The sequence below is a fragment of the Telmatherina bonti genome, assembly GCF_933228915.1.
Source record: "Telmatherina bonti genome assembly, chromosome: 10".
In the NCBI taxonomy this organism is placed as follows: Eukaryota; Metazoa; Chordata; class Actinopteri; order Atheriniformes; family Telmatherinidae; genus Telmatherina; species Telmatherina bonti.
Genome location: NC_136628.1, coordinates 6,593,911 through 6,609,622, shown reverse-complemented (window position 1 = coordinate 6,609,622; position 15,712 = coordinate 6,593,911). Strand labels below are relative to the sequence as shown.

The 15,712-nt window shown below is 43.5% G+C and overlaps 1 protein-coding gene across 1 annotated transcript in view; it reads right to left on the bottom strand.

Annotated features, from left to right (window-relative positions):
- The window catches only part of clip2 (CAP-GLY domain containing linker protein 2), a 62,141-nt gene that overhangs the window by 29,330 nt on the left and 17,099 nt on the right, over window positions 1-15,712 (bottom strand). Inside the window, exons 3-7 of the mRNA XM_079248010.1 lie at window positions 10,826-10,950; window positions 7,914-8,127; window positions 5,924-6,121; window positions 5,731-5,834; window positions 3,184-3,244 (exon numbers count right to left, since the gene is read on the bottom strand). Of these exons, the coding sequence (XP_079104136.1) occupies window positions 3,184-3,244; window positions 5,731-5,834; window positions 5,924-6,121; window positions 7,914-8,127; window positions 10,826-10,950 (702 nt within the window). The remainder of the gene's footprint in view (window positions 1-3,183; window positions 3,245-5,730; window positions 5,835-5,923; window positions 6,122-7,913; window positions 8,128-10,825; window positions 10,951-15,712) is intronic.

The following is a 15,712-nucleotide window of genomic DNA, read 5'->3' as shown; positions in this document are numbered from 1 at the left end:
GGAAGCATCTTGGTGGAAGCAGCTTGGTGGAAGCATCTTGGTGGAAGCCGTTTGGTAGAAACCGCTTGGTGGAAGCCGCTTGGTGGAAGCCGCTTGGTGGAAGCATCTTGGTGGAAGCCGCTTGGTGGAAGCATCTTGGTGGAAGCAGCTTGGTGGAAGCAGCTTGGTGGAAGCATCTTGGTGGAAGCCGCTTGGTGGAAGCATCTTGGTGGAGGCATCTTGGTGGAAGCCGTTTGGTGGAAGCAGCTTGGTGGAAGCATCTTGGTGGAAGCCGCTTGGTGGAAGCATCTGGGTGGAGGCATCTTGGTGGAAGCCGTTTGGTGGAAGCAGCTTGGTGGAAGCATCTTGGTGGAAGCCGTTTGGTAGAAGCCGCTTGGTGGAAGCAGCTTGGTGGAGGCATCTTGGTGGAAGCAGCTTGGTGGAAGCAGCTTGGTGGAAGCATCTTGGTGGAAGCAGCTTGGTGGAGGCATCTTGGTGGAAGCAGCTTGGTGGAAGCATCTTGGTGGAAGCAGCTTGGTGGAGGCATCTTGGTGGAGGCATCTTGGTGGAGGCATCTTGGCGGAGGCATCTTGGCGGAAGCAGCTTGGTGGAAGCAGCTTGGTGGAAGCATCTTGGTGGAGGCATCTTGGTGGAAGCATCTTGGTGGAAGCATCTTGGTGGAAGCAGCTTGGTGGAGGCAGCTTGGTGGAAGCAGCTTGGTGGAAGCATCTTGGTGGAAGCATCTTGGTGGAAGCAGCTTGGTGGAAGCAGCTTGGTGGAGGCAGCTTGGTGGAAGCAGCTTGGTGGAAGCATCTTGGTGGAAGCATCTTGGTGGAAGCAGCTTGGTGGAAGCCGCTTGGTGGAAGCATCTTGGTTGAGGCATCTTGGTGGAAGCAGCTTGGTGGAAGCCACTTGGTGGAAGCAGCTTGGTGGAAGCATCTTGGTGGAGGCATCTTGGTGGAAGCATCTTGGTGGAAGCAGCTTGGTGGAAGCCGCTTGGTGGAAGCATCTTGGTGGAAGCAGCTTGGTGGAAGCCGCTTGGTGGAAGCAGCTTGGTGGAAGCCGCTTGGTGGAAGCCGCTTGGTGGAAGCAGCTTGGTGGAAGCATCTTGGTGGAGGCATCTTGGTGGAAGCATCTTGGTGGAAGCAGCTTGGTGGAAGCCGCTTGGTGGAAGCAGCTTGGTGGAAGCAGCTTGGTGGAAGCAGCTTGGTGGAAGCAGCTTGGTGGAAGCATCTTGGTGGAAGCATCTTGGTGGAAGCAGCTTGGTGGAAGCAGCTTGGTGGAAGTATCTTGGTGGAAGCAGCTTGGTGGAAGCAGCTTGGTGGAGGCAGCTTGGTGGAAGCAGCTTGGTGGAAGCATCTTGGTGGAAGCAGCTTGGTGGAGGCAGCTTGGTGGAAGCAGCTTGGTGGAAGCCACTTGGTGGAAGCAGCTTGGTGGAAGCATCTTGGTGGAGGCATCTTGGTGGAAGCATCTTGGTGGAAGCAGCTTGGTGGAAGCCGCTTGGTGGAAGCATCTTGGTGGAAGCAGCTTGGTGGAAGCCGCTTGGTGGAAGCAGCTTGGTGGAAGCCGCTTGGTGGAAGCCGCTTGGTGGAAGCAGCTTGGTGGAAGCATCTTGGTGGAGGCATCTTGGTGGAAGCATCTTGGTGGAAGCAGCTTGGTGGAAGCCGCTTGGTGGAAGCAGCTTGGTGGAAGCAGCTTGGTGGAAGCAGCTTGGTGGAAGCAGCTTGGTGGAAGCATCTTGGTGGAAGCATCTTGGTGGAAGCAGCTTGGTGGAAGCAGCTTGGTGGAAGTATCTTGGTGGAAGCAGCTTGGTGGAAGCAGCTTGGTGGAGGCAGCTTGGTGGAAGCAGCTTGGTGGAAGCATCTTGGTGGAAGCAGCTTGGTGGAGGCAGCTTGGTGGAAGCATCTTGGTGGAAGCAGCTTGGTGGAAGCAGCTTGGTGGAAGCATCTTGGTGGAAGCATCTTGGTGGAAGCAGCTTGGTGGAAGCCGCTTGGTGGAAGCAGCTTGGTGGAAGCAGCTTGGTGGAAGCATCTTGGTGGAGGCATCTTGGTGGAAGCATCTTGGTGGAAGCAGCTTGGTGGAAGCCGCTTGGTGGAAGCAGCTTGGTGGAAGCAGCTTGGTGGAAGCATCTTGGTGGAGGCATCTTGGTGGAAGCAGCTTGGTGGAAGCATCTTGGTGGAGGCATCTTGGTGGAAGCCGTTTGGTGGAAGCAGCTTGGTGGAAGCAGCTTGGTGGAAGCAGCTTGGTGGAAGCATCTTGGTGGAAGCATCTTGGTGGAAGCAGCTTGGTGGAAGCCGCTTGGTGGAAGCAGCTTGGTGGAAGCATCTTGGTGGAAGCAGCTTGGTGGAAGCAGCTTGGTGGAAGCATCTTGGTGGAAGCATCTTGGTGGAAGCAGCTTGGTGGAAGCCGCTTGGTGGAAGCAGCTTGGTGGAAGCATCTTGGTGGAAGCAGCTTGGTGGAAGCCGCTTGGTGGAAGCATCTTGGTGGAAGCCGCTTGGTGGAAGCAGCTTGGTGGAAGCATCTTGGTGGAAGCCGCTTGGTGGAAGCAGCTTGGTGGAAGCATCTTGGTGGAAGCAGCTTGGTGGAAGCATCTTGGTGGAAGCAGCGTGACTACAATGTTAAAGGTGAATGATTGTTGCTTTTAAACTTCTCCTCAGATTTATAGACAGAAAGAAAACAGATTTATGAAGATCATCTCCTTCAGGTGATGCAGAGCAGGAAAGTCTGTTTATCTTTTCCACCAGATAACCTTTTAATGAGACGTTAAGCATCTCAGTCTGGTAACAGCGGAGGTGAATTCTCCTTTTCAACATGTAAACATGACTTTTACGCTCTGGAAGATGAGACCTGCCTGCACAGGGAAGGAAACGTTAACCAGCTGCTTCCCTTCAGGTTCTTCCTCCAGCTACAGACAGGAACAAGAACCGATCCTGGACCTGCTCTCAACATTCAGATGCTTATCTGCTCCAACACAGCTGAGGAAAGCAGCTCAGTGTGCGGAGAAGATGTCAATCAGCTGTTTGCTCGTCAGGCTCGAGCAAAAAAAAAACAGAAAAGAAAGGAAAACCAACTGATCAAACTGATTAAAGTGTTTCTGAAATCTACGTTTTCATGAGATCCACAGAAAAGTTTGCACATCTTTAAAACACATGATCTCCCTCTTGTCTCCGTGTCCCCCAGCTTTATTAAACAGAAGATAAATACCTCCAGGTCTCCTTTGGTGATGGACTCCTCTTCTACTCTGAACTGGAGATCCTCCACTTTCCTGGAAATACAATAATACGGGTCATGAAACCAGTTAGTCTGTCCAGCTGACCTCAGACAGGTCACCAGTCCGTCCCAGTACTGGTTGAGCCCCCCCCCACCAGAAAATGTCACATGACATGTTTGCTGACTTTGTTTCAGCATTAATGTGTAAAAAAAAAAAAAGGTTTAACATTTTAAAGTCTACTTAAAAAGTGTTTTGGTTTATTTTTTACAGTTATCTGTCGACTCCCTGAAACGATCGGCACAACGGGGCCGGCGGTATGAAGACGTCGCTTTCTGTTAAACTCTGATGCTGTTGGGAAAACAATGGACCTCATATCTTCTCACAAATCCTCCACATTTTATCCCTCGTTGTTGTTCAGAAGTGGCTTTTTAAGAAAACTCTCCATCAGGTTTACGGACGTGCTCACAGACCACACACTGTTCTCGTCTCTCCTCTTGGACTGGTGAATACCAACCTCTGTTCAAGCTGCAGGCGGTGCCGCATGGCTCCACTCTGCAGGTGAACGTTCAAAAAACACCAGTAACAGGTCCAGAGAGAAAAACTGTGTGCCAACAGACACAAAGATGGGGATAAATGCATTTCTTTATCTGTATTTATCTTCATAAATAACTTGGTTAGAAATCATTAAACAGTAAGATTGAAATATCATACAAGCAGATTTATCCACAAAAAGCGCATTAACTCCTCCAGAACTCCCAGCAGCCTGCAGTCAGGTCCATGAACGCACCCTGGTGGTGTCCTGGCTGTAGGAAAGCCATCGTGTAGGACGCTGGTGTAACAGCGGTGGAACGGATGAAATAAAACCTGAAGGTGGATCAGTGGCGTTATCAACCGAGCGACCAGGGCAAAGCCTTGATTTGACCAATAAAACTAATAATAAAAAGCCCCAATTGGGGTAAATTTCAGTGATAAAGCAGCACATCCAGCAGCTGGGTGAGTCACAGGGGACCAGGACATTTGTTTTATCACACACTGGTGTGCAGTCTACAGACATGGTTGTTTTAGAAGCACCAGTGACTGAATTAGACAAGTTTATCATTATATTTTAATAAACTAAACAGACATTGTAGGAGCCAGTTGGTGTGTTGCTACATGGCAGAAAACAGTTGATTTTACAGGCAGAAGCTTCCTATTGGCTGCATGGGTAATGTTTCAGCTACAAGTCATTTAACCCCGACGGACGCAGCAAGTCGCTTCTTATTTCCTAAACAATCATGTGAAAAGATGTCGGTCTGCTTAAGAAGCACCAGATCTTTGGCATGAAGTCCAGGAAACACCTGAGATGGAGGAAAATCTCCCCACTGCATTATTTAAAACATATTTCCCAGAAAGAATGAATTAAAGGTGGTTGGAGATATTTTAAAGAGATGACAGCACCGGATTCACGGCGCTCGGGTTGTAAACGAGAAGTTCAGGGAACTGGAGACCCGTTTTCACTGGTGGATCTTCCACCAGAGTCCAGACCTGAAGCCCACGGCCAACCTTCAGGCTGTGCTGGAGAAGGCTGCAGTAGTCGGACTCTCCATCTGAAAACAGGCTGGTATGAGAAGTTCCCAGTGTTCCCAGTGTCACAGAGGCTACGACCTCTGTGGAAAGTTCCTACATTTTGTCTGTAAGAACTGTTGGTGACTGAGGCTGGATGTCTCGGTGAGGACAACAGTTTTCTCTTCCAGTGTTTGACATGTCGTTAACTCTTCGCTCTCCGGCTGCAAACTGGCAACAAACCATTTCTGGCTTTTTAAAATTTTATTCATTTTTATCAAACTGTGTCCTTTATTTTAATTTGATTAAAATAATTTTTTTTTTACATTTAGTTTCATATAGTTAATCTGTTATTAATTATTTGTAATTAATGTTATAAACTGATTTAAAATTAATTGCATCTTTATGTCATTTCAGTCTTTTTCTTGTAATTATTATTATTTTTTCTGTATTTCTGACAGTAAATAAATTCAGGCCTGAAGGGGTTAAAGACATCTGTTGCATAACTTTGGTTAAAGGACTGTGATGAGGAGGAATGAGAAGAATTCAGGAAGCTGCAGCGATTACCCCCCCCCCCCCCCCCCCAAGAATGTAAACAAGAAGGCTTGTTTACATTCAGTCCTGGGAGACAGAGCTGGGAAAGTTGCTTCCCAGTGCTCCCAGTCTCTCCCCGCCTCCATCGCCTAATTTGTGCATCATCGTTCAGATTTTCTTCCGTCCCAGCAGACATGCAGCAGAGGAGACGAGGACAGCGGCGAGGAGAGAAGGATTTAACTAAACACGTCATCTGTCCGTCATCTAAACACCAAATCCAGTCTTTCAGACGAACACGGAACAGACATGAAGTATTTATTTCCTTTAAATGTCCTTTAAAGCGTGCTGTCGCATCACATCTCGCCAGACCCTGTAAAACCGGTTTCCCAGGATCTAAATGTTCCTTTAGGAAATATTCAGATGAAGAAATCTGTTGTTTTAAAGATGAAAACCAGTGAGATCACCTCTTCTCCTCTTCCAACTGGTTGGCCAGTTCCAGTTTATCTTTCTGAGTGCTGGCCAGCATGGACCGGACCTGCTGGAGCGCGCTCTCGTTCTCCGCGACGTACTGCAGGCAGAAAGACGACGCCTGTGAGCGTGGCGGGTTGCAGGTTGCGGCTTGCTACCGCCTCCCACACACACACCTTCAGCCTTTACCTGCACATGCTGCGTTTTGAGGACGCTCAGCTCCTTCTCCACCTCGCAGATGTGGCTGGTTGCCTTGGCGACCTCGGCTCGCTCCAGGTCCCTCTCGGCCAGCAGCTGCTCGATGTGCTGCTGCTTCTCCTTCAGGGCCTCCTGCAGCGCCGTGGTGCCTGAGATCTTACGGGCGTAGCGCGATGAGGTCTCTGTGAGCTTAAAGCGAAGGAAGAAATGGCAGATGAAGGAAAGGTTGGATGCTGAGATCTTTTATCTCTTCTGTTCTTTTCTTTCCTTATGACATGCGATGATCAATGACACCTAGATTTAACCCAGCAGACTGGTAACAGTATAACACTGGATTATTACAGCGATTAAACATCCAGATGTGAGAAGACACATCCTGGGGTTGGAGAAAGGATGTCAATCTGTTTTAGAAGGGTCAAATTATAGGCAACAAGCAGAGAAAACATCTGATGAGATGCTGGAAAACCTAATTTATCACAATGCAGATACAGAATAATAATTTAAAAAAAAAAAAACACACCTCAAGTGAAACTGGTGCAGAAACCACTAAAACTGGGTAAGAAGCACCTTCCAAAGCATTGTTAGAAACTGTAGGGATAGTGGAGAACCATCATCTTCCAGGAAGAAATATGGTTGTGATCGGCGATCACTTAAACGTTTGGTGAAACCAAATGGAAGAAAAACAACAGTAGAACTCAGAGCTGTGTTTAGTAGTGAAAGTAAGGACATTTTCATATGAACAATATGTGGGAACTGAATCTTTGTCGTAAGAAAATCACAAGTAAATGAGATTAAATCAGGGGCGTGAAAGTGGAACCTGCACCAGAACCGTCCCCACGGCGCAGCCAGACTCTCTTATTAAAAAAGCTCCATTTACATTAAGATTTAAAGTGCGAGCATATGAACCCCTTTAAGTTTTTTCTCAAAAAATATTATTCTTTGTTTTATCCTTTAGGAATGAAGAAGAAAAATCTTCAACATGAGGATAAAGAAAACCAGCTGACAGATCGATGTAATATCATGTCTGAACACTAGAGGGAGCACTCTGAAAAGATTTTAAGTGGGACGCTTCAGTTCTGACTTCCATTTACACAAAATTACATCATAAATGATGTTTTGTAAACTTTAATTGATCATTTTTCGGGCTTTTTGAAAAATAAAATGATCAAAATTCAAAACAAGATAAAAACTGATTGAAACAGTTGAAAGGTGTCTGCAGAATACTTCATCGTTTCTCTGGTCATTTCCAGATGAGCTGTCCACATTAGGAACAATCTTTTGTTGTTCACTACTTTACAAAATGAAAACAACAACATAACAGATGTCTTTGTACAGGAGGGCGTTCGGTGCAGCCTGATTGCTCAGATAATTAACAAAGGTTGCTTTCAGTGCTGTCGGACGTGGCTGCCAACAATTAAGCAAAGTAAAGGCGAGTTTTTTCCGTCCAGGCGCTGGCTTGTAACCAGAAGCTAAAATCAATGTAAGATACCCTGATGTCCCGTTCATGGCGGTCTGCTGCCAGGCATGGCTGAAGGTCCTAAAGGCGCAGTGTGTTTAAAACTGTCTCTGCTCTCTGTCTGCACAGCAGCAGCCACTTCCCTTCCATACGTCATGCACCATGTGAGGAAGGGGGATCTGATGTACTTACTGACTGGGAAGAAACAGTTTGGGGACCTTTGTTTTCTTGCAGAGAGTTAGATGAGAGGATTCCTACCATCAGCCGGTTAGCTTAGCTTAGCATGAAGACACAAAGGAAACTGAATCTGTAAACTTCACTTTCTGACATGATTCATCTTGTTTGTTTCATCTTTAAACCTGATGGAGGCAACAAGACTGACCAAGACTTCGGATCAAGCTCACAGACGAGAAAACCGCTCATCTAACTCTCAGCAGGAAGGCAGGCATCCCTCAGTAAGTGAAACCACTCCTTTAAGCTGGACTTCACACTGTTTGAGTCTGTAGCGCATGGCAGCCGTCTTACCAGTCCAGCTCGGCTCGGTCGTCCACCCACAGAGGAGGCCACCGAGCTGACTGAACTGATGGAGGAGCTGCTGGGGCTGTGGGCCAGCGAGGAGACCCCCATGGCCACCCGCTTGCTCTTCTTGGCCTTGGCTGGGCTGGTGGACGGAAAGCCGATGCGGATCACCTTATGGATCGGAGCGAACAGGCCGAACTTTGGAAGACACTGGAAGTACCTGCAGGAAGAGAAGGTAGGAGGTGGCATGAAATGATCCCATGCATTTGCAGATGAAGCACAATAAGTTTCCTCTTCAGGATGCTTGTGAATAAAACTCCTAAATTTAATTAATAAAATGATAATTCTTCCAAAAGTTAAGGCAGATTTTAATATGGCTCCAACAGGGTGGCTTTTGACTATTTTCTTGTTCTTCAGTTCAGATTTTTCCTGATTTTAAGTCAATCTTCAACTAAGAAAGTCCCACTGATATCACAGATCTCTTTTAAAAGGGAGTCTTGGGCGGGAAAAACACCAGTACAACCCATTAGATAAAAGGCATTCCCAGTTAAAGCAACCTGAAAAAAATCTACCAGTAAAAAAAAAAAGGATCTATAAACAGTGTCCATGGTTGCATTTTCAGGTCCATTTAGCTGTTTTCTTAACCGCTGAGTCCAAGGTAAGCTCTGGCTCAGTGACCTCTGGACTGGTCACCAGTACATCACAGGGCATCTCCTGGTCTGTCCATATAAATATAAAGTAATTAAAAGTCACAAAGTCTGTATAAAAAGAACACAACACTAAAACGCTGTTTTCCTCATTTCTGGATGAAGACAGAGGAAAGTCAGTGTTTACAAGTCATCATCATCATTTTATGAATAGTTAGAGCAGGGGTCCCCAACTCCGGTCCTGAAGGGCTACCATCCTGCAGGTTTTATTGTTTTCCAGGTACAACACACCTGACCCAAACCAATGGCTCATTAACAGGCAGGTGCAGAAGATGACAACGAGTTCTTGGAGAACTTTTTCACTTGGATCAAATATGTTGTACAAGGGAAACACTAAAACCTGCAGGATGGTAGCCCTCAAGGACTGGAGTTGGTGACCCCTGAGTTAGACTAATCGCAGGGAAGCTGGAGACGATCCCAGTGATCACTGGTCCAGGTAAGCTCTGGATAGGTTTCCAGTCCACCGTAACAGAGAGAGACAACCATTCACACTCCTAGTGACACCATGCATGTGTTTGTTCGTATCCGGAGAGAACCCACGCTTATACGAGGGAGAACTCTACACACCTCCGCTCGAGCCTCCCCGCCCAGTCGTAACATCAGGACTCACCACTGAAGAAGAATCTGAATCCTGTTTTACTTCCAGAGAACAGTTTTACTTTGACTAAAGTTGTTCCCCTGACTGAGAACACCGAAGGCACTTCGGGACGAGTCATCAGCTGTAAAAGTGTCACCAGAGCAAAAGTCCACATCATCAGCATGAAAGTTGTCGTTTACATCCAGTTAATCTAGACCTGCATCATGTAGATCAGATCTGGTGCTAAAATAGCTGCGATCCAGCAGGTTTACAACGTATTCCTGCTATTTGACACACCTGAATCAAACTAAATGGGTCAAATAGCATCACCATCCAGCTCTGCACAATGTCCCAGTGGAAAACCTGCTGCTGGATCAGAGCGATTGCTGAGACCAGTAATCCTGATTTAGACAGATAGTGAAAAGAAGAGGGCCGAGAACAGAGCCAGGCAGAACACCCATAGGCCTTATGGCACATGTGAGGTCTGTGAAGTCTGCAGCACTTTTTCCTTCGCCTACTGCTCATGTAATACGTCACCTGATCTGTCCCAACATAAACTCTGCAACAACATGAACAGAACAGACGGTAAGATGTCTGCTAGTGAGGCCTTCTGCACGTCTACACTCACATAAAGCAGGACACTAAACGCCTGTTTCATCATTAGATGGTCCGCTGAGTCACACGCTACTGGATGATCATCTGGAAGTTAAAAATCTTAAAGGGGTGCTATTATGGTATTTGGAGTTTTCTGAGCTTTCTACAGTGTTACAGTGTTGAATCCTCATCAGACATGTGAACGACACTGTTTTTTATCACCTAAACGCATGTTTGAGTTTGAGTTCCAGCACGCTCTCCGTTTGGTTTCCATGGCAATGAAAAACACATCGTTTTAGAGAGTTTTTTCTACTTGGAAATCCTTGTGACGTCCCGGGGGATAAGGTTGGGTGATTGGTTACCTTCTACTGGTTAACAAGGGCATGTACAAATACATCAGGTGGTGGAAAACGTGGGATAAAGTTATTTCCAACGATGGCGGTGAGTTTACCAAAGAGAGACATCCTGCTGCATTCGTTGCTGTGGGTTGCTGTTTTCCACTTCGTTTTCAGGCTCTGATTCAGGTTCCAACATGTAGGGCTGGGTGCTATGTGTTGACGTTGTGTTTTGTTTTTTTTATTGAGTTCATATGAGCCTAATCCTTCAGTTTATGAGATGTTACAATGACGGTGAAAGCAGGTGCGGTGCGCGCTCCCGATGTGGCGCAGTGGCGGGAGGCGGGGCTTAATGCGGAAGAGTCTCAGTCCACTCGTTTTGCCCGCAGGCTGATCTGACAGCCTACGGAGAGGGTCGGTCTGAAGTAAATAAAGCCATTTGTGACAATAACTCCATCAATCCCAGCCCTTCTGGTCTCAGAAATAATAATAAATTAGCCTAAAATGCACATAATAGTTCCACTTTAAACATGAATGCTAAATGAATGTTAAAGAAAGGGTCAGAAAAACCAGTCAGGCTGGATCAGAACTGGAGGCTCAGTCGGTGTTATTTCATTAAGAAGGTGCAGGAAAGACAAACAGCAGAACAGATGGATCCACATCCTTCCTCTCGTGTGTAGTGTGTATTTACGTGTGTGTATGTACCTGGTACCAGCTACAGCGCCATCATTCTTCCCCAGAGGCTCGTCCAGCTCGACGCCGCACCATTCGCCCTTAGCGAAGTCGGTTTCTCCCATGTAACGGATGACCCCCATCTTGGAGCCTCCGACCTGAACAGGAAGGAAACAAACCGGAGAGGGATTAAAGGTGTGAGGGAATAATCGTTATTAGGCGTCCTCGTGAGATTTGATTCTGTGGCATAAAAACGAAACGACTCGTAGAAACTGAACAAAAGTCTGGAAATGATTTTAGTTCCTGTCTAAGGAAACGTTGCTTGTTGCTCCGACTGGTTCCGGCGACTCTGCCAGCGAAACGAGAGCCGCGAGACGTCCAGAAACTTCCCCAATTTTTACAATTTAAAAAGACAAACATTGTTCCAAAGCTTAGAAAACACCCTTCTCCGGCTAAACTTGCTGAGTCGACAGAAACGCAGAACCTTTTATGTGAGGCTGAAAAATCTTGTCATGTTTTATAAAAGCTGATAAAACAGGAAAATGGTGTGGATTGCTCAAAGCGGCTTGTCTGTGTGACCACATGCCATCTGCATGCGCCTCTGGCTTTTCATTACTATGAACGTTGTCATCAACTCTCATCTCAATCAGTTGTTTAAAAAATAAAACCCTGATTCTTATTATCGACCAAAAGGAAAGAAAAAAAGCAAAAAAACAGTTTTATTTTGCTTTTTAAGTGTGACTTTTAAACGATGAATTATTAATAGAAAACAGGCAACCATAAAGTGGAAATGAAGTTTTATTTCTTCCCTCTTCTCATCTTACGTGATTTATTCCTCCTCTCAGCACTTCCCTTCTCATTACGCCTGGTCAAAGGGAAGCCCTCATCTATAAACAGACGTTAAAAGAGGAATTTCTCATCTATAAACAGACATGAAAAGAGGAATTTCTCATCTATAAACAGACGTTAAAAGAGGAATTTCTCATCTATAAACAGACGTAAAAAGAAGAATTTCTCATCTATAAACAGACGTAAAAAGAGGAATTTCTCATCTATAAACAGACGTAAAAAGAGGAATTTCTCATCTATAAACAGACATGAAAAGAGGAATTTCTCATCTATAAACAGACATGAAAAGAGGAATTTCTCATCTATAAACAGACGTAAAAAGAGGAATTTCTCATCTATAAACAGATGTAAAGAGAGGAATTTCTCATCTATAAACAAACGTAAAAAGAGGAATTTCTCATCTATAAACAGACGTAAAAAGAGGAATTTCTCATCTATAAACAGACGTAAAAAGAGGAATTTCTCATCTATAAACACACGTAAAAAGAGGAATTTCTCATCTATAAACAGACGTAAAAAGAGGAATTTCTCATCTATAAACAAACGTAAAAAGAGGAATTTCTCATCTATAAACAGACGTAAAAAGAGGAATTTCTCATCTATAAACAAACGTAAAAAGAGGAATTTCTCATCTATAAACAGACGTAAAAAGAGGAATTTCTCATCTATAAACAGATGTAAAGAGAGGAATTTCTCATCTATAAACAGACGTAAAAAGAGGAATTTCTCATCTATAAACAGACGTAAAAAGAGGAATTTCTCATCTATAAACAGACGTAAAAAGAGGAATTTCTCATCTATAAACAGACGTAAAAAGAGGAATTTCTCATCTATAAACAAACGTAAAAAGAGGAATTTCTCATCTATAAACAGACGTAAAAAGAGGAATTTCTCATCTATAAACAAACGTAAAAAGAGGAATTTCTCATCTATAAACAGACGTAAAAAGAGGAATTTCTCATCTATAAACAGACATAAAAATAGGAATTTCTCATCTATAAACAGACATAAAGAGAGGAATTTCTCATCTATAAACAGACGTAAAAAGAGGAATTTCTCATCTATAAACAGACATAAAAATAGGAATTTCTCATCTATAAACAAACATAGAGAGGAATTTCTCATCTATAAACAGACATAAAAAGAGGAATTTCTCATCTATAAACAGACGTAAAAAGAGGAATTTCTCATCTATAAACAAACATAAAAAGAGGAATTTCTCATCTATAAACAGATATAAAGAGAGGAATTTCTCATCTATAAACAGACGTTAAAAGAGGAATTTCTCATCTATAAACAGACGTAAAAAGAGGAATTTCTCATCTATAAACAGACATAAAGAGAGGAATTTCTCATCTATAAACAGATATAAAGAGAGGAATTTCTCATCTATAAACAGACGTTAAAAGAGGAATTTCTCATCTATAAACAGACGTAAAAAGAGGAATTTCTCATCTATAAACAGACATAAAAATAGGAATTTCTCATCTATAAACAGACGCAAAAAGAGGAATTTCTCATCTATAAACAGACATAAAGAGAGGAATTTCTCATCTATAAACAGATATAAAGAGAGGAATTTCTCATCTATAAACAGACGTTAAAAGAGGAATTTCTCATCTATAAACAGACGTTAAAAGAGGAATTTCTCATCTATAAACAGACGTTAAAAGAGGAATTTCTCATCTATAAACAGACGTAAAAAGAGGAATTTCTCATCTATAAACAGACGTAAAGAGAGGAATTTCTCTGAGAATAAAATTAAATGAACTTTTTTCATCTTTCTAACAGGTTTGTTTGTTAAAAGCAGCTCAGAAATAAAAGTTTTCTGCTGTAAAAACACACAGACTGACAAACCGTCATCTTTTAAAGTCACTATTATGATGCTTGCTTGCATTTACCCTCCAGCCTTTGTTGCCTTGTTAAACCAGTAAATGTGTGTGTGGACACACACCTGTTGTGTGGCGCTACGGGAGGATAGCTCAACATGTTGCAGCAGAGGGAGTAATAACTGATGGTGGAGGTTCAGGGGGAACTCTGTGGTTTATTTCCAACAGACTCTAATGAGACTAAAAGTTCTTGGGAATGTCACAGAAACAAGCCGCCATCGTGCCGTGTGCTGGAAAAAAGCAGAAAACAACGAACGGCGTGGATTTTACAGCTGAGCAGTGAGACGCCACCTCTGCTGCTCAGCTGCCAACACACACGTCTGTCGGTTTCGTTCACTAAACTTCTCTCCAGACTGGTCAACATATGCAGGAAAACTACTCTCCTTCTGTCAGACCAGTCATTAAAGTTCAGTATGAAACCTTCAGATGAGGTTTTTCTCCTCCCACTAAAACCATCAAGAGGCCCAGTTTGCTGATGGAGACTCTGCAGTTTTCTTCTTTCAGATCATTTCTGACTTGATGCTGACAGAACAGAATTAAAGGTTTACACACAGTTTCTACAACCTACACACTGCCAGTCAAAAGTTTGGACACACTTTCCTGTTGGATTTAATGGAAAAGTGTGTCTAAACTTTTGACTGGCGGTGTAGTTACATCAGAAAGATATTCTAACAACAGGACACGTTTGCAGAAGCATGAAGAGAAGAAGGAACGAAGGAAGAAGGTGACTGAAATGGTTGCTGGTCTGGGTGTTTACTGGGATTTTCACACACAGCCGGTGTTTCCAGAGAAGATCTGAAGAGGAGAAAATATCCAGCAAGCAGCAGATGTCTGGACCAGAATGTCTCAGAAAGAAAACAGGAAGTCAAATAAGCTCTTTGTTCCAAGCATGGCATGCAGCGCAGCATCTCTGGTTTGGTGGTTTAGACTCTGAAATGTCACAAACAATAAAACATTTACTCTCATAAAAACAACAATCTTCCTGTTTGAGATGCTAAACCAGTCAAATGTTAATTATTTTCATTTTATAAGGAGCAAATCAACTTTCTGCTTGTTTGCCAGGAAAAAAACTTCTGCAGCTCCAGAAATATAAAGTCATGGAGGGAATCTTCTAAACAACGTAAACAAGCGGCTTCCTGTCAGAAGGACACTCTGAAGTCCACACGCAAGCGGCTGAATGTCTTTCCCACATGGTGACCATGTGTGTGTCAGAGCACACATCCAGTTTCCTCCGGACACGATGAAATAAAGGAGCTAAAACACTCTGATACGCTGCTGTTTATACTATTTATGAACAGTAAGCAGCTTTATGTGAGCAACTTTTCCTTTTGGCTGGAACAGAATTTGCAGAAGTATTTTTGCATGCCTGGACGTAAACCCTTCATGAGCTTCTACCATCAGCAGCTTCTCCGCAACGCTACTGCGCTGCTCTGTGATGGACATCTGACCCTTTGGGTGACCTGTGAGGGTTTCCAGACATTTCCATCCCATCCAGAAGTCTTATAATCCGCCAGCAACATGTGGTGTTTATTCAGATTATATGGTAAATCCACGATGATTCGTGATAATTATCACATTTATTTATCCATTATTTATCACATGTTCAGCCCTGTTGCTAAGAGACGTGTGTTTTCACTCGGAAATGAGGACGCTTCCTGTCAAACTGTCCTCCAATCAGAGAACCTATATATATACTTATACTTAACCATATATATATATATATATATATATATATATATATATATATATATACATATATATATGTATATATATATATATATATATATACATATATATATGTATATATATATATATATATATATATATATATATATATATATATATATATATATATATATATATATATATATATATATATATATATATATATGTAAATACTGCAGTAAAGGCCGGCGTCATACCTGCACTGTGATCACACTCATATCACATTTTCATGCTAAAAATAAATCACTAGCACTACTAAAAATGTAATGATGGAGCCATTTCCAGTCAAACTTTCCACCAGTCGGAGAACTTATAATGATCAGGAGCAGTAAATATTTTCCCTCCATGGCTGGAATAAAGACATTTCCGATGCACCATCAATACAGCTGAGATGGAGCTGCTTTAGTGATGATGGCAGTAAAAAGTGAAAAAGTAAAAAGCTGTGAATGAGGAAAAA